Below are 25259 nucleotides of genomic sequence, written 5' to 3'. Positions count from 1 at the left end.
GTTTTAAAGAGGGATTTTCCCTTTTGTGCTCGTAATGGCAGCAGACAAGAGAGAGCCTCGGGAGGATGATGTTATATCTTTAACACTATCTGATACTGAGGTTAGTGCTCTGCTGGGTTTTTACCCAGGGAAAGCGGGAGATATTTGAGGATGGTGAAGAAGCTGAGGCTGAGCCTTCTCAATTCTCCTGCCCTGCGTATGTAGAGCTGTTAGAGGTTATGGATCACGCCACGGCAAAGTTGGACTTGCTACGAAAATGCTCTAACAAGAGGACGATGTAAAGACCATAAAAAAAAAAAAACCTTGATGAGTGTTTTCTTTCTGACCATAGCCCTCCAACTCAGGTGAGCCTTCCATTTCTGCATGATCTCCATACCGATATCAAAAAAAAAAGAAAGAGGCCGTTTTCCTCTCGCATCTCTCGGTTTTGGCATTAGAGTAAATCTGCCGACATCGAGGTGATATGTGAAAGCGGCTATGAGGGGATACTGTATATATATATATATATATATATATATATATATATATATATATATATATATATATATATGGCTTCATGTAAATGGTAAATGGTAAATGGACTGCATTTATATAGTGCTTTCAACGGACCCCATGGCCATCCAAAGCTCTTTACAAGTTGCCTCACATTCACTCATTCATTCATACACCGACTGTTCCGGTATTAGGTGACTGAGATCACAGGCTTCTGCGGGAGCCTCCTTGATCATCAGGCCTGGCACAGCACTGCAGGGAATTTTATGGATGGATGGATGGCTTAGTAGTGCTGTCGCAAGTGGAGGTGGCAGTTACAGAAGTCATCTTTTATATGCTGCCTCAGGTGATGCTCCCCTCGCCTGAGGTTTGTAAAATTGAGCTTGCCTCTCCCGTGCGATTCAGCGCCTCTGCGATGCTTAGGAACCTTTAGGTACACACTAAGCTTTGTGTACTTTCTCAAAACCACATGGTGGTCATTGTGCAAGTGAAGTGGTAAGTTTGCACGCAAGACTCTGCGCACTTTCTGAAATCCTGTACGGTAAGGGTTACGTGCTTCCTTTTCTTGAGATGATTAGACCTTGGTTCCTTGGGCTTCATTCAGCCAGTGTGTATTTATTTATACACTTCAAGCATCGCTTCCCTCAACATGAGGGGCTATTTGGGGCGATTCTCATGGTAGTTTAGCAGCACTCCCCTTTTTCCATAAAGGGTTGCCTATGGGTGCGCTACTCTGAGCTTGGAGTTCTCCTCTCATATTAGACTGAGTTCTCTGTTTTTTCCCCAGAGTGCTCCAGTATTGTCTCCATAGATTGAGTTGATGACTCTCAATCATACTGTTTTGAGATGCAACATTCCATCTATGAGCTGCTGACATGAGAGCCCCTCCTTAGAACAGTATTTCAAAATCCATGTGAAGTCTTTGCACACTTTCTGAAATCCACACTGTGGTAAGTTTGCACACTAGTATTCTGCGTTCTTTCTAAAATCATATATTGTGAGGGCTTTGCGCGGTTGCTTTGTGCCCTTTCTTGAGTTGGTAAAAGCCCCGTTCATCTTGGGCGCCACTCCACCTATGTATCCTCGGATACCTATCTAAACAGGGTGTTGCTACTAGAGAACTGTTGAAACAGCTCTTTCAGCAAGCTTATGCGTAAGCTAGAGGTAGCCCCTGTGTGACAGGCAAGACTTGGTAGAAAATGCTAGGTTCTTAGCCGTATCATTTTAAAGGAATCTCTCCTTATTCCAAGCCTTGAGCTCTACCCCGGGCCGAGGCCCTAACAATTAAATTGGGTATGTAGCTTAGGCCCTTGGCCGTTAGGGGTACTGTCACAGACAGACATCTAAACGTCCCAGGGGCAACTCCCGTGGAAATGGTAAAGTTGGTCTCAGGTTACGGATGTAACCATGGTTCCCTGAGTAGGGAATGAGACACTGCGTCCTCTATCTCCCTGCCATGCTTTGGACGCAAGCTTCAGACGAAGAAGTGAATAGCGTGATCTCCCGGTGCCTGTTTATAGTCGCGCTGGTAGTGATGTCAGAGGCTGTAGCCGGTCAACAAGTTGGTATTTTTTCAATGTATGCTTCAGGCACGGGTTCACAACGAGGTGTTCCCCATAGCGACCCCTAGAGGATGCAGTGTCTTGTTCCCTACTCAGGGAACCATGGTTACATTCGTAACCTGAGACGTTTCATTGTAAATGAAAACACTCATTTATCACAGAACGTTAATTAGGTAAGCTATACATGGTTGGGGCAGAGCTGACTGCTACCAACCACGTCCATCGGTGGCGGATAATGGACATTCCTTCAGATATTAAGGTAAGCTACGAAATAAGCTGGGGGCTCCGTGTGGTGGTCCCCAGACGAATAAGTAGTCGTGGACCAACAGCGGAGGTCTATCAGGTATGGAGGGACTAGTTGAGTGGCATCACTAGATCCGTTGCAAAAACTCCATTTATGCCAATGATACTCCTCGACATGGCGAGTACAGTCCGCCATCAACTAAGACTGCTGCCTCCACTGCTCTGTGGGTAGTCTTCCGTGAGCATTTCGTCTCCTCAAGACAAGGCCGTGTTGGGGACATGCGAGAGGCAGGCTCAACAGACAGAGACCTGGCAGCCCCCTGCAACTGAGTTCATCTCCTGCCACTGGATATTGGATTCTGGAGTGAAGCTGTGGAGATAGGGTTTGCGCACCTCTCTCTTCACATTAATCTACTCTCTGCATATGCTATCACTTCACCGTACAGGTCTCAGATCAGACTGGCAGCCTTTAGCATGAGCCCTGCACGGAGGCGGCACAAGCGTGATGGTCTATATGTGGATGGGTTGGAACAGCGTTCACCTTCAGTAGCTTCTTGTGTGACTGAGCAGCACTCTTCAGGGTCCGCACTGCTCACCCCCAATCGGGGGGAGGGTCTAGAAAAGGTGACCCAAACATTGCCTGTTCCCTACACTCCTGGGCGGCCCACCGCTGTCGTCAAGGCATCCCATTACGCGATAAATCGAAACTATTAATTTTGGCTACATGGAACGTACGCACACTTCTTGATGTGCAAATTGGAACTGACCGACCCCGCAGGCGCACTGCCCTGGTTGCGAGCAAGCTTAACAAATACAACATCGACATTGCAGCTTTGAGTGAGACCTGACTTGCAGGAGAGGACTCGCTAATAGAAGTCGGGCAAGGATACACCTTCTTTTGGAAGGGCCTTCCAGAAGATACCCGCCGTCTATATGGAGTAGGTTTTGCCATTAAAAGCAGAACATCCCAGAGTCTCGTGTGGGAATCAGTGAGCGGCTGATGACTTGGCACATTCCCCTTGCGAAGGGTCGCTATGCAACCTTGATAAGAACTTATGCACCAACTCTGGATGCTGAAGAAAGCACCAAAGACGGCTTTTACGAGTCTCTTGACAGAGCTCTTCACAAAGTTCCTCACACTGATAAACTTATGCTTTTGGGAGACTTCAATGCCAGAGTAGGCACCAGCAACATGCTCTGGCCTGGGGTAATCGGGAAACATGGTTTAGGCAACATGAATAGGAATGGCCTGTGACTCCTCTCCCTCTGCTCTGAGCATAAACTGGTCATAACCAACACAACTTTCCAAATGAAAAATAAATACAAAGCATCATGGATGCACCCCAGATCAAAACACTGGCACTTACTGGACTACATTACAATCCGGCAACAAGATCTACATGAAATCTCCATCACCCGAGCAATGCGTGGGGCGGAGTGCTGGACAGACCATCAGCTGATCAGATCCAAGATACACCTAAAGGTCTGACCTCAACACGCCAGGCAACAACCCTCAAGACGGCTCAACGGTCTAGCTTTAAAATCTCCTGACATCACTGCATCGTACCGTAGCTGCTTGGCTAATAACCTTTCCTCCACTATCACTCATCCCCTACGCAATACAGCTGAAAGCACATGGGCTAACCTTAGCTCAGCTATACAACAAGCCGCTTCCGGTACAATTGGTTTCACCTCCAAACGTCACCAGGACTGGTTTGACAACAGCTCCTTTGAAAAACTCAACCTTCTGGAGGAGAAGCGTAAAGCCCTCTCTGCCCACCTCTCCAATCCACAATCTCCCTCTCTACGCTCACACTGGAGTAAGATCCGTGCTGAGGTGCAACGACGGCTTCGCATAATGGAGAATGACTGGTGGCTTAGGAAAGCCCATGAAATTAAAGGTTATGCAGACACCAACAACTCTCAAGCTTTTTACAATGCAATAAAATCACTATATGGACCCCAAAAACGCAGAATCACTCCTATCAGATCTGCAGACGGCACAATTCTGCACAAGGACAAACAAGAAATTCTTGAGCGTTTGGCTGAACATTTTAACACCCTCCTTAACCAATAGAATTCGACTGACCCCACTGTCCTGCAGCGCCTTCCAAAGCTCCCACCTGTGCATGAGCTAGATGACCCTCCCAGATTCTCAGAAGTCCTGGCAGCAGTACGAAGTCTCAAGGACAATAAGTCTGCTGGTCCTGATGGAATCCCTGCAGAGGCTCTAAAGAAAGATGGGTATCTGCTCACCGAAAATCTCCACCAACTTATCCAGATAATATGGGCACAAAAAGCTGTTCCACAAGGCTGGAAAGACTCTCACATTGTTACTATCCACAAGAAAAAGGGCGACAAGTCCATCTGTGGAAACATTCGTGGGATATCCCTGCTCTCTGTGGCAGGAAAAGTATTAACAAATGTCAGTTGTATTAATAAAATCAGACAACTGTCCAGAGGTGTAAAATACTTAATTAATTAATGTAATTTAACTTGATTACTGTACTTAAGTATTATTTTGGGGGATTTGTACTTTACTCTACTACAATTTAAAATGACTACTTGTACTTTCACTTGATTAAATTTCTTAAAAAAAACAGTACTTTTTACTCCTTACAGCTGTATTTCGTCTTGAAAAGTACATTATATTTTTATTTGTAAAGGAAGGTAAACAGAAGCTCAAACGTGTGTCCCTGACGTAGGAACTAATGATCATTGTTTTCATGCATTTCTACTTCAATTATGTATTTCATCAGGTAAATGTCTGGTTTCAAAAGTTCATCATCAAATCTGAGGAAGCATAGTGAGGTAGCAAAGTTGCGTTTTCCCACCCAAAAAAGTTTATTCATTATTTGTTCTGTTTTGATAGAGCCATTAGCTATGTAATATATTAGCTGAATGCACAAAATTGAGTGCACATAAAATCAGTGATGAGAATTTAAATACAATTAATATTTATGTGGGATTTTTTAAAATGTTTTTATTAAATGATACAAACCTCCAAAAAAGTGTTTAAATAAACATTATATGCTAAATTAATTGTAATTCATGTTTAGTGTTGTTCTTACCAGGTGGTGGATAAGTTGTATTTACAATATGTCATTATATGAATCATTAAGTGGGAATAAGGACTGTCAGTGAATATTTGTTTTTATCTTAATAATTACATGCTTTTCTCATTAATTAATCTAATTAGTCACAAATAATTATTTATCAACATTTGCTAAGATAAAAACTCTAAATGCCCCCAAATAAACATTTAAAAGATTAATTGTCCTTTTAGACAGTGAAGTTGAATAGACAACACAAATAAAGTGGCCTTTAATAACCTTAACGTTGTATGTTTTAACTCTATGACTCTCCTCATTAATTCAACACATTCTTGTATTCTGTCTGGAATATATTTCTAGCCTCTCCATCACATCTTGCTCTTCAAAGGGATAGTTCACCCAAAAATGACAATTCTCTCAACATTTACTGAACCTCTGTCATCCCAGATGTTTCAAGGGGACAGGATCACTTCAGAAACCACACAAAGTGAACATGACAGTCAAGATTAAAATATTGGTATTTGTATTTATCGGTCACTTAAGAAGACAGTGATTCATTAACATGCGTTGCATGAGTTACTGTCATATTCTCTTTGTGTATAGTTTTTGAAGTGTCATTTTTGGATGTCCCATACACTTGCATTATATAAAGAGAAATGTTTTTTTTTTTTTTTTTTCTAAAACTCTTAGTTTGTGTTCATCTGTTAAATGCAAGTCATATAGGATGGCATGAGGGTGGAAATTATGGACTTTCCTTTTAATCCATTTCCCTGTATTCGGGGGGGGGGGGGGGGGGGGTTGTTTTATTTGGTGTTGTTGAACTAAACATACATGTTTTACCTGTGCCATTGCATTTTTTTCTTTCTCTCCCTTAAACCATTCCTCAGTATTGTATGTCGGAAAAAAGTACTTCTACTTTTTTAATACTTTAGTACATAAAGTTGTACTTTTTTACTTTTACTCAAGTATGATTTTGACCAGATACTTGTACTTTTAATTGATTACAATATGTCCCGCCCCCAAGTCAGGCGGAATATTTGGCAACCCTGTCAGATCGGCCCCAGAAGCAAGTGCGCGAGAGACGAGAACACAGAACCCACTCAAGAACAGGAACGCCCTGTGACGGGTTACAAAACACATTTCTGACAATGTCGAAGCATGCTGTAGTCCAGTTCGGTGTCGTTTACGCGTTACTGTTTCCAGGAGTCTTTGGTTTTGGTGAGTATTATTTTCCTGAAGCCTCTCGTGCTAACGATGGCACATCCTGGGTGGGTGGGGTTGGGGGGGGGGGGGGTGTTTATGTGACACAGCAGCACTGCATAACAGATATAAGCTAATGGTTTTATTTGATTAGATTTTTATACAGGATATTTCCAAACGCAATAACTTATCAGGAAATGTCTTAAACATTATATAAAAATATATTTAAAGGAAATAATTTACTTAAGTACCAGATAAGGGTGTCATGCCATAAAATAGTTTTAATACGACTGACTTTGTATCTAATGTGAATTGAATAAAAATAGGCCTATTGTCAGTTAATAACATTTTCATTTTACAAAGAGCAAAGAACATTCTACATTATCAAATAACTTTTTCACTTCAGTCTAGCCGGAGTATACAGGCACTCTTAAAAACTCCCATTTGAATCACTGAAGCTGTTTACACTGCAAAATGAACATCTTACTTACTTTCGTATGTATATCTGCACTCTGTTGTTTATAATTCAGAGAGCAAGTGAACGAAACGCATTTCAGCGCTGACTCAACAGAATCGTGTGTGATGAGTTCTACTGCAGCGCTGTACAAACGCGCCTGTCTCTGCAGCGCAGGCCAAAGCGCAAACGCAGATTTAAATTTAGCAGCTGATGATATGAAGCACTGAACGATCTAATCACACCGGTATGATTGTATCAAATAGAAAAAATATATAATTCGGATATGTGCTTCTGTAGGAAAAATGTATTTAATAGCCAAATTCCTGGAGACGTACCATTCATCTTACACAAACTATGGCAGGAAAAGTCAGTGAAGGCTGTCTGCATCATGAGACACTGTCTGGGAGATATGTTACAGAGCCGCTGAGATCATCAGCTCTGTGAAACAAACCACTGCTCAAAATGACTTCAATACAATTCAATTCAATTCAAGTTTATTTGTATAGCGCTTTTTACAATACAAATCGTTACAAAGCAACAACTACAATATTTAGTAGTAGCTTATGGTTGGTGACTGTCAGTTTGTGCACGTTTGACAGGATTTTTAGAAAATATTAATACAAGACGTAGTCAGCTAGACGATGAACATTATTAATATTATTAATTAATAATTATTATATGATGCAGTCACACTTGTAGCAATATTTGTTAGTTCTGTTGTTGATTCAGGGTTAGCCTCATCTGGGGTCCTCTGAGGGTCAGCATCATCTCTTCTCAGGTGTTCTGGATCCAGACTGGAGCTTGTGTAAATCCCGTGGCAAAACATAGAAACAAAATAGAGACATCATTAGCATAGCTGCTGTTCCAACAAAGTAAAATTAGTTTAACCCAAGCTAATGAATAAAAATGCACATTTGATCAGATGCAACTACACTCACAATTTAAGAGATACATTATTCAAATGCTTGGTGAAAGAGATGCGTTTTTAATCTAGATTTAAACAGAGAGAGTGTGTCTGAACCCCGAACATTATCAGGAAGGCTATTCCAGAGTTTGGGAGCCAAATGTGAAAAAGCTCTACCTCCTTTAGTGGACTTTGCTATCCTAGGAACTACCAAAAGTCCAGAGTTTTGTGACCTTAGGGAGCGTGATGGGTTGTAGCGTGGTAGAAGGCTAGTTAGGTACGCAGGAGCTAAACCATTTAGGGGCCTTATAGGTAAGTAATGATAATTTGTAACTGAGACGGAACTTAATAGGTAGCCAGTGCAGAGACTGTAAAATTGGGGTAATATGATCATATTTTCTTGACCTCGTAAGGACTCTAGCTGCTGCATTTTGGACTACCTGTAGCTTGTTTATTGAAGTTGCAGGACAACCACCTAGAAGTGCATTACAATAGTCCAGTCTAGAGGTCATGAATGCATGAACTAGCTTTTCTGCATCAGAAACAGATAACATGTTTCGTAGCTTGGCAATGTTTCTAAGATGGAAGAATGCAGTTTTTGTAACATTGGAAATATGATTTTCAAAAGACAAATTGCTGTCTAATATAACACCCAGATTTCTGACTGTAGAGGAAGTAACAGTACATCCGTCTAGTTGCAGGTTGTAATCTACAAGATTCTGTGTAGTGTTTTTTGGTCCAATAATTAATATCTCTGTCTTATCTGAATTTAATTGAAGAAAATTATTTGTCATCCAATCTTTAACATTTTTAACACACTCTGTTAGCTTAGATAATTGGGAAGTTTCATCTGGTCTCGTTGAGATATATAGCTGAGTATCATCAGCATAACAGTGGAAGCTAATTCCGTATTTTCTAATAATATTACCAAGGGGCAACATGTATATTGAAAATAGAAGGGGACCTAGGACGGATCCTTGTGGCACTCCATATTTTACTGATGATAAATGAGATGACACCCCATTTAAGTAAACAAAATGGTAGCGATCGGACAGGTAGGATCTAAACCATCTTAGAGCCTGCCCTTGAATACCTGTATAGTTTTGTAATCGATCTATGAGTATGTCATGATCTATGGTGTCGAACGCAGCACTAAGATCAAGTAAGACTAGAAATGAGATGCAGCCTTGATCTGACGCAAGGAGCAGGTCATTTGTAATTTTAACAAGTGCAGTTTCTGTGCTATGATGGGGCCTTCATACATATGAAATGCTTCATACAGATCATTTTTATGCAGGAAGGTGCTCAGTTGAGCAGACACAACTTTTTCTAAAATTTTAGACATAAATGGAAGATTTGAAATAGGCCTATAATTTGCCAGTACACTAGGATCTAGTTTTGGTTTCTTAATAAGAGGCTTGATAACCGCCAGCTTGAATGGTTTTGGGACGTGACCTAAAGATAACGACGAGTTAATGATATTGAGAAGCGATTCTTCGGCTACAGGTAACAACTCTTTCAGTAATTTAGTGGGTACAGGATCTTATAAACATGTTGTTGGTTTAGATACAGTGATAAGTTTATTTAGCTCTTCCTGTCCTATATTTGTAAAGCACTGCAGTTTATCTTTGGGTGCGATGGATGAAACTGAAGTGTTAGACGCTGTTGAATCTACATTCGCTATTGTATTTCTAATGTTATCTATTTTATCAGTGAAGAAATTCATAAAGTCATTACTATTAAACGTTGGTGGAATATTTGAATCAGGTGGCGTCTGGTAATTTGTTAATTTAGTAACTGTGCTAAATAAAAACCTTGGATTGTTTTGGTTATTTTCTATGAGTTCGTGGATAAGCTCTGCCCTAGCAGTTTTTAGAGCCTGTCTATAGCTGGACATACTGTTTTTCCATGCAATTATAAAAACTTCCAAGTTAGTTTTTCTCCATTTGCGTTCAAGACTACGAGTTTCTTTCTTGAGAGAGTGAGTATTACTGTTATACCATGGCACAGTACGTTTTTCTCTAACCTTTTTCAATTTGATGGGGAAAACAGTTTCTAATGTATTAGAGAAAATAGTGCCCATGTTACCAGTCATTTCGTTTAATTCATGTGTATTTTTGGGTACAAATAGCAGTTGAGATAGATCAGGCAGGTTGTTTGCGAATCATTATTTGGTGGCTGGAACAATAGTTCTGCCCAGATGGTAACGCTGAGACATATAGTTAATATCAGTTATACGCGCAGCATGCACGATACAAGGAAATGGTCTGTAATATCATCACTTTGAGGTACGATATCTATAGCAGTAAGATCGATTCCATGTGATATAATTAAATCTAGTGTATGATTAAAACCATGAGTGGGCCCGGTGACATTTTGCTTGACTCCAAAGGAGTTTATTAGGTCAGTAAACGCAAGTCCTAATGTATCATTTGTATTATTAACGTGAATATTAAAATCTCCCATGATTAGCGCCTTATCAACTGTAACCAGAAGGTCTGAGAGGAAATCTGCAAATTCTTTTAGGAATTCTGTATACGGCCCTGGTGGTCAATACACAGTAGCCAGAGCAAGAGATACATTAGACTTCTTTTGCATGTCTGACAGTGTAACATTAAGCAGAAGTATTTCAAAAGAGTTAAACCTGTATCCTGTTTTCTGGGTAACATTGAGAATATCACTATATATTGTTGCAACACCTCCGCCACGACCAATCTGACGGGGCTCATGCTTATAACAGTAGTTTGGTGGAGTCGACTCATTTAGACCAAAATAATCATTTGGTTTTAGCCAGGTTTCAGTCAAGCAGAGTACATCAAAACTATTATGTGTGATCATTTTATTTACAATAACTGCTTTGGGTGTGAGTGATCTAATATTTATGAGCCCAAACTTTAAAAATTGTTTTTGTTCATTTACTTTACATGTTTCTGGTTTAATTACGATAAGATTTTTTCTAGATCCTACATTATATTTATATTTTGACCTCACTATTCGGGGAACAGACACAGTCTTAATAGTTTTTACAGAGCAAGTACTTTTATCATTTAAGCGGGAGGAACAAAAGTCATCATAATAGTTATTTGAGAATTGTCTTACTAGTCACATGGAGCAAAGTGTCCTGGAGATGTTGTCAGAGAGCAGCTCCGCTCCGACTCTGCTGGGGTGCAAGCCATCAGCGCGAAACAGCCTAGGACGCTCCCAGAAAAGATTCCAGTTATTAACAAATAGCAGTTTCTGTTCTTTACACCATGACAACAACCATTCATTTAACGCAAAAAGTCTTCTGAACTTTTCGTGTCCTCGTCAATACGTGGGCAATGGTCCTGACACGATGATCGTCGCCGCGGGTGTCATGCTGCGAACCGTCTTGATCAGGCTGCTGAAGTCCCTCTTTAGCGTCTCCGTATGCCGCAGCGTGGTGTCGTTAACCCCGGCGTGAAGCACAACCGCTCTGGGGCTCTCGTCGGCCTTCAGGATCGCGGGTATCTGCGCAGAAACATGGAGAACACGAGCACCAGGGAAACAATGAGTGTGCACTTTACCTTCGGGTAACGTAGCACGGACGTGTCGGACGATGGAGTCTCTGATGATCACAGCGTCGCGTCCTGTCTCGCGGAGGGGAGCGAAGCGGTTCCGGATGGAGATCTCGAAGGCAGGAGGGGGAGAAGTCGTCGCCCGGGGCCCGGCTCGCGTCCTCCGCTTTGGATGCACCCAGGGTCCGTGGTGTCCTGGCGTCGCAGTGAAGGACATCTGGGAAGATCGCATCCTGGGTGCACCGGGCCTGTGCAGAGAAACACATGGAGTAGACGTGGTGGGACTGTTAACAGCACGCTGTATACTTACCCCGGACTTGTGAGCGTCAGCCCGGGATGATTCCAGCGCGGCTCTCCGCTCTCTCAGCTGGGCCTGCCTCACCTCCAGGTCGCGAATCTGCTTCTCCACGGCTTCGAGCTCGTGTCCTCACCTGCACTCAAAGGTAGACATTCATCCGCCATTAAAGCAAGTAACAGTGAGTACAGCAGTGGTAATGTGTGTGAATAGAGTATTAGCAATGTAAGCGCAGTTAGCTGCAACCACGCCGCTGATGCTAACGGGCTATAAGCTAATAGCGGACCCGGGAGATCAAAATAAAACTAGTGATAGCGAGGCGCTCTGATTGTTTTTGTTGTAGAATACAATAGAGGATATATTCACACGTTATATAAACGGAAACGGAAACGATGGTGTATAAAATTGATTTTTAAGTTAAAAATAGTCGATAAAAAGAATATAGTGACGGAGCTCAAACGCAGTACAGACGCCAACAACAAACAGGAAGTGACGTCCTTAAATTACACTTAAATTACTCTCTGTTCTTATATATTGTTCCTGTTTTTATTATTATTGTTATTATTGTTATTATTTATATTATGTGAACTGCCTAATAAAACATTTGAGGTACATTTTTTTTTCTTTTATTTGCTTTTTTTTGGTTCATGACTTAATGAGGTGATTTTTTTTAATCTCTTCAGACAGAGAATAAAAAAAATGCAGTCTATCAGCATGCTAAACATTTTAACGTCTGCAAGAGATAAATAGAGTTGTTTATCATCTGTTGGTTATCACATTGTTTCGTACAGTAAAGTTTCTGAATTTAGAATGATCTGTTAGATATCATACATCTTAACAAAGACATCTGCCTGCAGGATCTTCATTTCTCTTCTCTAATGGCAGATCATCACATGGCTTCCAGCTAGAGTCCCACTCAATACGGTTGACTTTAGCAGATGTCTTATCTCTGTTGAAGTCATTTGTGTCAGTTTGCCTTGTCTCTTTAATGAACAGATGTTTGGGTCTAGAGTTCTAATACGTGTTTAAATAGTTGGATTTTTTGGATTTTCTGTGTTTGCGTGTTAAACCTTTTCTTATTTCTCTTTCGCACTTTCACTTCCTTCCTCTTGTCTATTTTTGAGTTTTAGTTGTTTATTTAAAAGTACATTATTGGTTCTAGAACGTGGTATGCAGCCTTTGGGTTTATTTTCACACTTGTATCACAGTAAAACCACAGTTCGGTCTGATCTGTGATCACACGTGGTTACAGCTGCAAATCAGTGTGGCCTTAAACCTTGTTTGACAGACTACATGGAGGTGTTGGTTGAAATCATAATCAATAATCAAACAAAGCAACAGTGTGTGTACAGGCATAAGCAGTCTTTAATAATCCAAACAGGGTAAATCCAACATAGAAGAAAGCACCACAACACATAGTAAAGAAAAGCCCAGATAACCAAGAACTGAAAGAGTGGAACTTTAACAGGTGAGCAAAAGACGTGATAAAGAGATTGACAGTATGCAGCTGAAACTAATGAATGTTCAAAAGCATGATGCTGACTGAAAACAAAGTTCATATATATGAGACTTCAAATGCAAAGCCTGCAAGCACCTAACATGTTCTTCTAAAATGAGCATTTTTACCAGGCTCATATATTTAAGTTCAGTTATTTCACTTTAATGGCAACAACCTATTCATTGCCCAAACATGAATAAATAATAATGATTAATGTTGATGTCAATCTGTTTCAGTGGTGTTAAAAATATGGCCTTGGAATGAAATAAGGGGGTGCTGTCTTCAAAATAACCCCCCATTTATGCCCTAACAGGCTTTGTGTGAGGAATTGTATTTCTGCAAAGGATTGATGCATGCGTTAATCTTGTTGAGAAGCATTTGGATGGATTTATGGGATATGTTGGCCTTTACCATAAGTACAGCTCCTGTGCTGAGCTCAAGGTCTTAAAGCTTGCTTCTTGCTCAGTGCAGTCTTAGTGAAGCCATAAATGTCAATCAAAATATACCCAGTACACCTACACAATGAGGCACTTAAGCAATCGAGTGTATCATGTTACATTATATACGGTTCCAAAAAAGATGCCACATAGTGATGCCTTCCTGACTTCTTAAAATATTTTAGGGTGAAATGTCTGTTCTTTTTTTTTCTTTTTTTCTTTTAAATACCATACAGAGAAAAATCACAGCCATTTGTTGTTTGATTTTACCAAGCATGTGTAAATATTGTGGCTTTTTTCATGCTGTTAAAACATTGTGCTATTTGTTTGAGCCTTCTGAATGGTCTGACAACAGCAGCTTTGGCTCAGCCAATAGCATGAGTTTGGGGTGGGATTATCTGTTTGGCTGACCAATGGAAGAGGGAGGGAATAATCAGAGAAACCTGTTTGAAAACAGCTATTGTTTTTGCATTTCCATTTGAAGACTCACCATTTTATTGTGCAGCAATATTCAAATGGATCTGGATAAATAATCTGAAAAATAATAATAATAATAATAATTTTAAAAGATATGGGATGGCGCTTTTGCATTTGAAGTCTTCATATATTCACAGGTGCATCTAAATATATATATATGCATTTCAAAAATTATTCAAGATTCATTACATATAAAGTAAAACATTTCAAATGTTTTAGATTTTATTTTGATGATTAAGAGTTTACAGCTCATGAAAGTCAAAAATAAAGTATTTCAAAATGTTATTGTTTTGGAGGTGGATGCTGCTGTTTGGGAATGCAGTTGTTTAACACTTCTGGGAGGCAATTATACAGAAATACTTTGACAGACTTTGCACAGGCATTTTTGAATAACCATATGAACATTTTAGGTGCTGTGGGAGCAAGAGCTGTGGAGCAGCCAGCCTACGCTCCTATTCACGATCAATCTATAATTCAAGCTCCCACAACTTCTGATTGTCATATTACTGCTTTTTAACCAACAGATCTAATTCTTTCAATTTAACTGCCAATGGAAGCCCACCTGGTTTCATTTCAGGAACAGGGAGTGACTTTACGTCAGAACCCTCAATAACATGGTTCTTAGCTCCACTCACACCCTCCTCAGACTCATCAGGTAAAATTCCTTGCTCTACCAAAACCTTTTGCAATTCAGCTTTAATAATAATAATAACAATAATAATAATAATAAGCTTGGACGCATGTCTAGAAACTGAAATATATATATATATATATATATATAACATTTTTTTTTAAAAAGGCAGCTACTTGTTACAAGTCATCTTTACAGCACTTGTCAAATACCTCAACAGTTGGACAAAGAGTAAATGAAACTAACTCAAAAGCCATACTTAACATCTTGTCCTCCACCAAAAGAAAGCAGCCAAACAAACTAGCTGACGAGCCCCCAATTTATTACATACCTCCCCAGTCTAGGGATGAGAAGGAGTAATAAAGACAATGGTGGAAATATATATATTACATTTAGTATAATTTAGGGCTCGTCAGCTAGTTTGTTTGGCTGCTTTCTTTCTTATTTTCAACATACAAGTAATTGTGGACTGGATATTTTTACTTTTTATCACAGACTATCACAGGCATTTTTAGTTTTTGTGCAGCACAAAACTGATCCCAAACTGATCTTAAACATGACAAAAAGTATAAATAAGTGGCAACAACCTCCCTGCCGCTTCCCAAGAAAACTAAAGAAAACTAAATAAACCAAAATAAATCTTGGTTCCAACAACAAAATAAAATAACTCACGTTTGGGTTGAGTAAATCTTCCCACAAGAGGACAAATAGAAATTCTTCAACAAATTTCTACACAAACACAAACACTAGTAAATTCAGCAGAAGGTACTCTCACTCCAAATCTTCACACTCCAGACATCTCAGATCTGCCTTTTGTCTCCAAGCATTCTCATGTTAAGTTTACGCACTGCATAATTCACCGTGAGTCTCTTTCTAGCAAAGCAATTGATAGTGAGCTTAACAGTGTTCTCAAAGGTGCAATCAAAATTGTAAATCACATAAAATCACACTCAAAAAATGGATTTGTGGCACTGTTCGTTTTACACAGATATGTTTTGTTAAAACAACACAAGTATATTTAGTTTTCCGCCAAAACACAATTGTATTGTGCTTAATCAACTTAAAATGTTTCATTGTCAGTTTTACTTAATTATCAATCGTTAAACTAACGTAAATGTAAAAAAAAACGGAAGTGACGATTTCCAACGCATTTGATGACGGTGCGAAGGAGAGCAAGAGGTACCAGTCAGGTAAGAAAATCTAAAGTTTTTCTTGTGTTAAGTCAGAGTCTTTAATTTCTCTTAGAGTTTCTGTTTTGGGGTGCTTTTGTTTTGCAGTCTAGTATTGTGTAATCGGTTTACTGCACCATTAATAGATGATTTTGAGCGGAGATGTGAAAACGCACGACTCTCTGTAAGGTATTGACTTGAGTATATATAACGTTATATATATATATACTTGGGCTGAAACAATTAGTCGACATTATCGACAATGTCGACGATAAAAAAAAAATTGTCGGCAAATGTTTTTGAGTAACGTTAGTTGTTTGATCTCGTATGCCTAATGTGAAAGCCTCCAATAATGCAGTTTGACCAGTGTGGCGCTGTAGCGCAAGATTGTAATACACTCTCCAAGACAGCAGCCCTACTTGGTCAGTTTGAGCAAACCGAGCCGATCCGAACCTTGGATGAATGTGTAAATATATACTGCACGCCTTGCTCTCAATAACTGCATAAACACAACAAAAACTGACCGCGATGTAAAAGCAGCTCTTAAGAACATATTTGATTACAGCGATGTGGATGTTTGCACGAACTCTGAGGTTCTCCAGCCACTCCAGTAAAGAAATGTCCAGTCACGTTTATTTATATAACAGTCCTTATGCAATTGATAGCGTTTCAATATTAAACATGAAAATACAGAGTCAGTGTCGCTAGAATTATAACTTGATTTCCTGTTATAAAGCAGCTCTCCAGTGTGGAGCTAGCTAATCATACATTTGTTTTATAATTGTGGGAAATATTTCATTAAAGTTTTAGTTCTGCGCTAGATCAAACCAAACTGTTTTAAATATCATAACCCAATAAGGTATTTTAAGAGAGATTGTATTTATAAGTAAAATGTTTATCCAAAAATAAAACGTCCTATCACTTACCTTTACTTTTATTATACATATGGCTTACAATAAGAGATGTTAAGAGGCAGAATGATTTGCCATTCAGCTACTTCCTCCTATAGCTAATCAAATGGCGAATAAGAGTTTCTCTCTTTTCTCATTTTGTGTGCAAAATATATTTATTTGTATAAATTAATTGTATACTAGTAATACATAATGGCTTTCAAAAGCGGAAGTAATTCCCTTTATTTGTTAGAATATGTATATTTTAACTAATTGCAAAAAGCTAAATAATAAATAAATGTCTAACCATGTAATGTGACCGAGTTTGGAGAGCCCTGGTTCAGCACAGTGAAAGTATTTGAAGCTTTGTTTATGAACATGGCGGTGTGGTCATACAATGACTTTAAACCGGACACTACTCTGAGCTGTTCACATTATACAAATGCTCCAGATATGTAATCACAAATAAATCACTTAATATTTTGATAATTGAATTGGTTTTTCGCTGTTAAACCGTTTTTTTTTTTTTTTTGTAACACATTGCACTTCATGTGTTTACAGATTTGTGCAGATTTTTGAGACATACAGAATTACCATAGGCCCATTAGAATCAACAGTCTTTGCCAAACTGGATCCGCACTACAGAACTTATGAAGATGTTTGCATACTGAAGAAGAGTGCTTGGACAAATACTGAAACCCTCTTGGTGCCCACTACACAGGTAAGAACAACTGCACTCAACACAACCTCGTATTAAAACATTATTCTCTCACTGGCCACTGGAAATTGACAAAAAAAGACAGATAGATTAAGATTAGGTTTATTAATACAATAAATACAAAATATGTGGTATTACTATAAACTGACAGATTATGAATGAATTTGCCTCCCAAAAACAATTCATTTTGATGCAAGGCAGGGGTGTCCAGACCTACTCTAGGAAAGACAGTGTTTTGTGGAGTTTAGCTCTAACTCACCTGCCTGGAACTTCTAGTAATACTTTATTGTTTTAAAATTCCCAAGAACCTTGATTAGCTGGTTCAGGTGTGTTTAACTGGCTAGGTCACCCAAAAATAAACCTGTCATTAATTACTAGGGCTGTCACTTTTAGTTCGAAAATCGATCGGACCAACCAAAAAAGTTTCGAAAATGAAAATAGGGAATTGATTTTAACCAAATATGTACACTATTCATTTTAAAATAATTAAACAATTAAAAATATAGATGTAACAAAACTCACAAACAAGCAGAAAAAGAAAATAAAGAATTCCGAAAGTGCAGTATGCGTTGCGAAAGCTAGACAAAAAATACCAGCAATTTTACGCGCCTATAAGACCCAGTGACGTCGAAAGCGACCTCTTATGCTGCGTTCACACCAAACGCGAATAGAGCGTCTGGAGGTCTCGCAGCGCGGTAGACGCGAATTTGCCTCATTCGCGCTTCTAGTTACAGGAGATTCTGAGTTATGATATAGCAAGCTGACAGTGACCGGCTTCTGTGGTGGAGAATTGCGCATCTGTACCTGAGTGTCCCTGGGACATCAGTGCGGTCGGAGCGCGTCTTCTCAACAGCTGGACATATAGTGAATAAAAAACGCTCTGCTCTGGACACATGGCCTGTTCTCAAGTCCATTTAAAGTTAATTTTTTTGAACCGTTGTTTGAAATGGATTGAATCATTATTTAAAATAATCTTGGATATTTTTGAATTGCCTAAATCATAAATGCAGCAGGGTTGAAGCCTGCACTGATGTTTTTTTTTTGTCATGGCAGCCGTCCGCTCTGCACATATATTTTTTGCTGTTTGTTATTCTGCACAAAACTTCATGCCAATAAATAAGAAATATTGCTGCCTTGTGCGTTTCCAGCACTCTCTTTACGTTCGTCTGTTATTTGACGTGGAAAAAGGAAACGTCTTTTTTTTTTTTTGATATGGAAAATCGATTTTTACAATCGATTCAATGAACACTTATGTCTTAAAAATCGAAAATGATTTTTTTCTCAAAAGTGACAGCCCTATTAATTACTCACCCTCATGTAGATGTAGTCTGAGCACGCGGACGCACTTCCGGAAAAATCGGCCGAAAAAAAAGGCCAAAGACCGGCCGATTACCAATCGCGTATTTTAAGCAAAAACAGTCCGGTTTCCGATTGATGGCGGGTCAATCGGTGCATCCCTAATATTTTTATGAAAATGCGAGAGATTTCTGAACCTCCATAAAGGCTGCAATGCAACTGAAATGTTCCCAGAGTCATAGTAAGGACATCAGTAAAACAGTTCATGTGACATCAATGCTTCAACCACACTTTTACAAAGCTACAATAATATGTTTTAGTGCAAATAAAACAAAAATAGCGATTTTATTCAACAATTCTTCTCCAAATCACATATGCCGCCATTATGGAGAGTAACAAGAGGCATGAACATTGCTTTCTTCTGCGTGTAATCAAGACTCAGCGCATGCGTGTTCTAGGTCAGCAGCACCATGCGCATGAATTATTTACGTGCTGTTGATAATGGTGGAAGATGCGATTTGGAGAAGAATTGTTGAATAAAGTCGCTGTTTTGGTTTTGTTTGCACAAAAAAGTATTCTTGTAGCTTTGTAAAATTATGGTTGAACCACTGATGTCACATGGACTGTTTTACTGATGTCTTTACTATGTTTCTGGGTCTGGGAACATTCCAGTTCTGTTGCTTACCGTGCAGGGTCCAGATGTGTGTACAATTTTCTGCTTGCCTGTATTTCCCATAAGGAGATGAATGACTGACTTTTTTTCATGTAATTTTAGGGGGGAAAAAACAAAGGCAAAATTTTGTTGTTTTCATCTTCAGACTAATGAAACTGAAGTATCCAAATGAAGACCCTAGCAGTATGTTTGGTTTACCCTAGCAGAAGCTGGAGTTTTAGAGGATAAAGTTCTTCAGGACCTATAGCAGTTTACAGTCTGCAAAATGTTTCTGGGACTGATATATGGACTGAACTTGAGCAACCCTCCTGAACTCAGGTACACATTTGGAGTACTGAAGAAGTTATTTCTGGAGCCAGTTCCTGTTCCTGGAATAAGCTTTGATTGGTTACCCATGAATGCCAATTAGAAAATGAGTAGTTTGATATTTCTGCTATTTTGTGTAATTTTTTTGTAATTCTGTAATGTGGTTTAAACTGTATTTACTGTAACTGTCTGTAATTATTTATTGCTTGTTTAACAAATACACTTTGATCATTTGTGACATCTTGTCTTTTGACTCATTACAAGACAAATCACACAAAAAATGCTTTGTTGAAGTGAGTAACTTTAAATAGAAAATATTTAGTTAAAGTAACTAGAACTAATTGTGTGGAACCACTGTCCATAATTGAAATGAGTAATTTGAAACAAACCTCCTTATGTTGATAGAGTGAAACAAAATTGGCTAGATTGTAATAAATCCAAAACATGTTCAGTTAACTTAACCGGTTTAAGTTGAAGCAAAGTGAATAAATTGATATGTTTGGACATTACTATTTCACATAGATTCTACCTCATTCAGTTGTGTTGTCACAACACAAGGAGTTTGCATATATTCAACAAATTCCATTAATGTTATCAAAACACAATTTGGTTGTGTGGAACCACTGTCCATAATTGACTCATGTAAGTTTAAAGAGTAATTTTTTTGAGTGCACGTCCAGTAACCAGTAGACTGCTAGCCATCCTTTGCAATGAGATGGGCTCGCAGCACGAAGTGCTCCTGTTTCATACCGAAGTCCGGTGGTTATCACGCGGGAAGGGACTCGGCCGGCTTTACGACCTGCGTGAGGAAGTGCACTAGTTGCTGAAAGAATCTAAATCTGAATTCTATCTGAATTCTTATAAAACTTGCTTATTTGGCCTGTATATTCGAAAGGCTTAACATGCGTAATCTTTCATTACAAGGTCCAAACACAAACATCTTGACAATGAATGCGAAAATTTATGCATTTGGGAAAAAACTGGAAAGATGGGCTGAGCGAGTTGAACAAGGTAATGTGGAGATGTTTCCTGAGCTGGATGAACATCTGGAGGGGAATGGACTGAGTCTCGGCAACCTGAAAACAAACATCACTGGTCATCTCCACAGTCTTTTGGAACAATTCCATAAGTTTTTTCCAAAAGAGACGCAACTAGAACTGTATGACTGGATATGGCAACCATTCCCTGAAACTAGGACTAATCTCCCCACAAAACTGGAAGATGCTTTGCTGGAGCTGTCCAGTGATCGGACATTAAAAACTTTATTTTCCAGTTCCACACTGCCTGAATTTTGGATCGCAGTAACAGAAGAATACAGAGAATTATCCGGTGTGGCAATGGATGTACTGGTTCCATTTGGTTCTACTTATTTGTGCGAGCAGACTTTTTCTGGGACGTCTATCCTGTAGCCTGGTTATGAAGATGGGTGTCTCTCAGCAGTGAGGTCCATGCCAGCTAAGATTTTTGGAAGCCTTAGTGATCTGAAACAAACAAGACGACAGCCAGAAGGTGCGCAGTAGTGTGCTCATGCTTATAATGGGGAGGGAGGGAGAGTTGCGAGCCGTTGAGCATACTTACCGAGCAGTAGAGCCACGTATATATATGTCCCGTTTCTAATAGGAGAGAGGTGGTGATTGGAGCGATTTGACAGCTGACCGCATTAGCTGTTCACAGCCTTGCCTCCTTGGCCTGACTGAAATAACGCTGCGCTCGATAAATGATATAAAGTCACAATTACCTTTTTTATTTTTTATTCTGTGGTGGAAACAAGCTTCCATAGGAAATGGATGTGGATTTAAAACAACTTTTTTTAGTTTATTGTTTGTGTATTCTGTGGTAGTGGGTCGCGAGTTCTCTTCGATGTTAGTTTAGGGGTCGCTGACTAAAAAGTTTGAGAACCACTGCTCTAGTGGGCCAATCAGGATAGGGCAGTCATCAAATCATCCACTAATTGATCTCCACCTGTTAGTCCTTAGGTGCGTTTGACTTCAAGCAGCACTGCGCAAACTGATCGCTATCTGACATGAAGCAGTACAAATTTTGTTCGACTTGAGACGACGCAGATGTCACAAGACTGTCACATATACCATGAGTGTGGGTGCGTTCGACTTGAAGTTCGGCTACAGACGGCTATCAACGAGAGTAGCCGCTTGCAGTCGGGGGCGGAGTTGAAAATGGAGCTGTCACGTGGTGTTTGCATACTTTGTCACAAATGAAGTGAATTAAATGCAGTATTTGTAAAATACACAAATGTTTTAGAAACAGAAAACGGGATAAACGGGACCCAGTACAACAGTGCATCTACATATAAAAGCTTTTACCATTCTAAAGTCAAGTCAAGTCACCTTTATTTATATAGCGCTTTAAACAAAATACATTGCGTCAAAGCAACTGAACAACATTCATTAGGAAAACAGTGTGTCAATAATGCAAAATGACAGTTAAAGGCAGTTCATCATTGAATTCAGTGATGTCATCTCTGTTCAGTTTAAATAGTGTCTGTGCATTTTTTTGCAAAAAAGTCAGTGATATCTGTGTAGATAAAGTGACCCCAATGAAGCAAGCCGACGACGGCGGCAAGGAACCGAAACTCCATCGGTGACAGAATGGAGAAAAAAACATTGGGAGAAACCAGGCTCAGTTGGGGGGCCAGTTCTCCTCTGACCAGATGAAGCAAGCAGTTCAATTCCAGGCTGCAGCAAAGTCAGATTGTGCAGAAAAATCATCAGTTTCTTGTGGTCTTGTCCTGGTGTTCGTCTGAGACGAGGTCTTTACAGGGGATCTGTATCTGTGGCTCTAGTTGTCCTGGTCTCCGCTGTCTTTCAGGGATGTAGAGGTCCTTTCTAGGTGCTGATCCACCATCTGGTCTGGATACGTACTGGATCTGGGTGACTACGGTGACCTCGGAATAAGAGAGAAACAGACTAATATTAGCGTAGATGCCATTCTTCTAATGATGTAGCAAGTACATGGGGTGTTATGGGAAGTGTTTCCGGTTCCGGTTTACCTAATTAATGCAGCCTAAAAATCCTTTAACAGATTTGGATAATAAAAGCATATTAGTATGTTATGTGTAAGCCAGGTTAAAGAGATGGGTATTTAATCTAGATTTAAACTGCAAGAGTGTGTCTGCCTCCCGAACAATGTTAGGTAGGTTATTCCATAGTTTAGGCACCAAATAGGAAAAGGATCTGCCGCCCACAGTTGATTTTGATATTCTAGGTATTATCAAATTGAGTTTTGAGAACGTAGCGGACGTAGAGGATTATAATGTAAAAGGAGCTCATTCAAATACTGAGGTGCTAAACCATTCAGGGCTTTATAAGTAATAAGCAATATTTTCAACTCTATACAATGTTTGATAGGGAGCCAGTGCAGTGTTGACGGGACCGGGTTAATATGGTCATACTTCCTGGTTCTAGTAAGAACTCTTGCTGCTGCATTTTGGACTAGCTGTAGTTTGTTCACGAAGCATGCAGAACAACCACCCAATAAAGTATTACAATAATCTTACCTTGAGGTCATAAATGCATGGATTAACTTTTCTGCATTTGACATTGAGAGCATAGGCCGTAATTTAGATATATTTTTGAGATGGAAAAATGCAGTTTTACAAATGCTAGAAACTTGGCTTTCTAAGGAAAGATTGCGATCAAATAGCACACCTAGGCTCCTAACTGATGACAAAGAATTGACAGAGCAGCCATCAAGTCTTAGACAGTGTTCGAGGTTATTACATACAGAGTTTTTAGGATCTATAATTAACACCTCTGTTTTTTTTTCAGAATTTAGCAGTAAGAAATGACTTGTTGCCCAGTTTTTTATATCGACTATGCATTCCATTCGTTTTTCAAATTGGTGTGTTTCACCGGGCCGCGAAGAAATATAGTGCTGAGTATCATCAATATACACTATTGATGCACTAAGATCCAATAAAACTAATAGAGAGATACAACCACGATCAGATGATAAGAGCAGGTCATTTGTAACTCTAAGGAGAGCAGTCTCAGTACTTTGATACGGTCTTAATCCTGACTGGAAATCATCACATATTCCATTTTTCTCTAAGATGTAATATAATTGTGAGGATACCACCTTTTCTAGTATCTTGGACAGAAAAGGGAGATTTGTGATTGGTCTATAATTAACTAGTTCTTTGTGGTCAAGTTATGGTTTTTTGATGAGAGGCTTAAAGGGTTCATTATCTGGCTCGGCTCGGTGTTCATCTTCAGTTCTCTCTTCACAGCTGTTCAGTCATTGTAGTGTTTGAGTAAATTAATTACTCTGGGATATTGGTTTGTTTTAACTCAGAGGGAGTGTCAGCCACATTAAAAAAGTTAACAGCTAAAGTCATTTGTGGATTAATGCGTATTGGAGACGCGAACCGTTTAAAACGATTCAGTTCAATAACAGCCAGTTTGAAGGTTTTGGGGACATATCCTAATGACAATGAGGAATTAATAATAGTCAGAAGAGGATCTATAGCTTCTGGAAGCACCTCTTTTAGGAGCTTAGATGCTATAGGGTCTAACATACATGTTGTTGGTTTAGATGATTTAACAAGTTTATACAATTCTTCCTCTCCTATGGTAGAAAATGAGTGGAACTGTTCCTCAGGGGGTCTATAGTGCACTGTCTGATGCGATACTGTAGCTGATGGCTGAATGGTTACAATTTTATCTCTAATAGTATCGATTTTAGAAGTTAAGTAGTTCATAAAGTCATTACTGCTGTTGGGAAATGTCAACACTTGTTGAGGCTTTATTTTTCGTTAATTTAACCACTGTATTGAATAAATACCTGGGGTTATGTTTGTTTTCTTCTAAAAGAGAAGAAAAATAATTGGATCTAGCAGTTTTTAATGTTTTTCTGTAGGATAGGTTGCTTTCTCGCCAAGCAATACGAAATACCTCTAGTTTTGTTTTCCTCCAGCTGCGCTCCATTTTTCGGGCTGCTCTCTTTAGGGTGCGAGTATGCTCATTATACCATGGTGTCATACTGGTTTCCTTAACCTTCCATAAGGGTAAAGGAGCAATTGTATTTAAAATGCTAGAAAAGAGAGAGTCCATAGTTTCTGTTACATCATCAAGTTGTTCTGAGGTTTTGGATATGCTTAAGGAAGGTTAAGTTAATGAAGAGATTAAGGAACTCGGATACATCAGGAAGATAACTTAAAAAGCAGTCTTTTGTGGTAGAAGTGATGGTTCTTCCATACTTGTAACAAGAAGTAGAATTTAAAATTTTTGCTATAGTAAGTTTTCACAAAACGAAATAATGATCTGAGATATCATCACTTGGCTGCATAATTTCAACATTATCAACATCAATTCCATGTGACAGTATTAAAACTAGAGAATTGTAGCAGAAATGACTCGAACCAAATAAATTAAAGAGTCGATCAGGGCTGTGGCTGAAACATGAG

The 25259-nt window shown here is 39.3% G+C and overlaps 1 protein-coding gene across 1 annotated transcript in view; it reads left to right on the top strand.

The window, feature by feature from the left end:
• The first annotated feature begins 6403 nt into the window (after positions 1-6403).
• Positions 6404-25259, top strand: part of LOC132156634 (interferon gamma receptor 1-like) — a 49476-nt gene continuing 30620 nt past the window's right edge. Inside the window, exon 1 of the mRNA XM_059565574.1 lies at positions 6404-6568. Within this exon, the coding sequence (XP_059421557.1) occupies positions 6499-6568 (70 nt within the window). The 5' untranslated portion in view covers positions 6404-6498. The remainder of the gene's footprint in view (positions 6569-25259) is intronic.

Source organism: Carassius carassius, chromosome 14, assembly GCF_963082965.1.
Source record: "Carassius carassius chromosome 14, fCarCar2.1, whole genome shotgun sequence".
Taxonomy (NCBI): Eukaryota; Metazoa; Chordata; class Actinopteri; order Cypriniformes; family Cyprinidae; genus Carassius; species Carassius carassius.
Note: the sequence above shows the minus strand (reverse complement) of the source record. Positions and strands in the feature narration are given on the sequence as shown.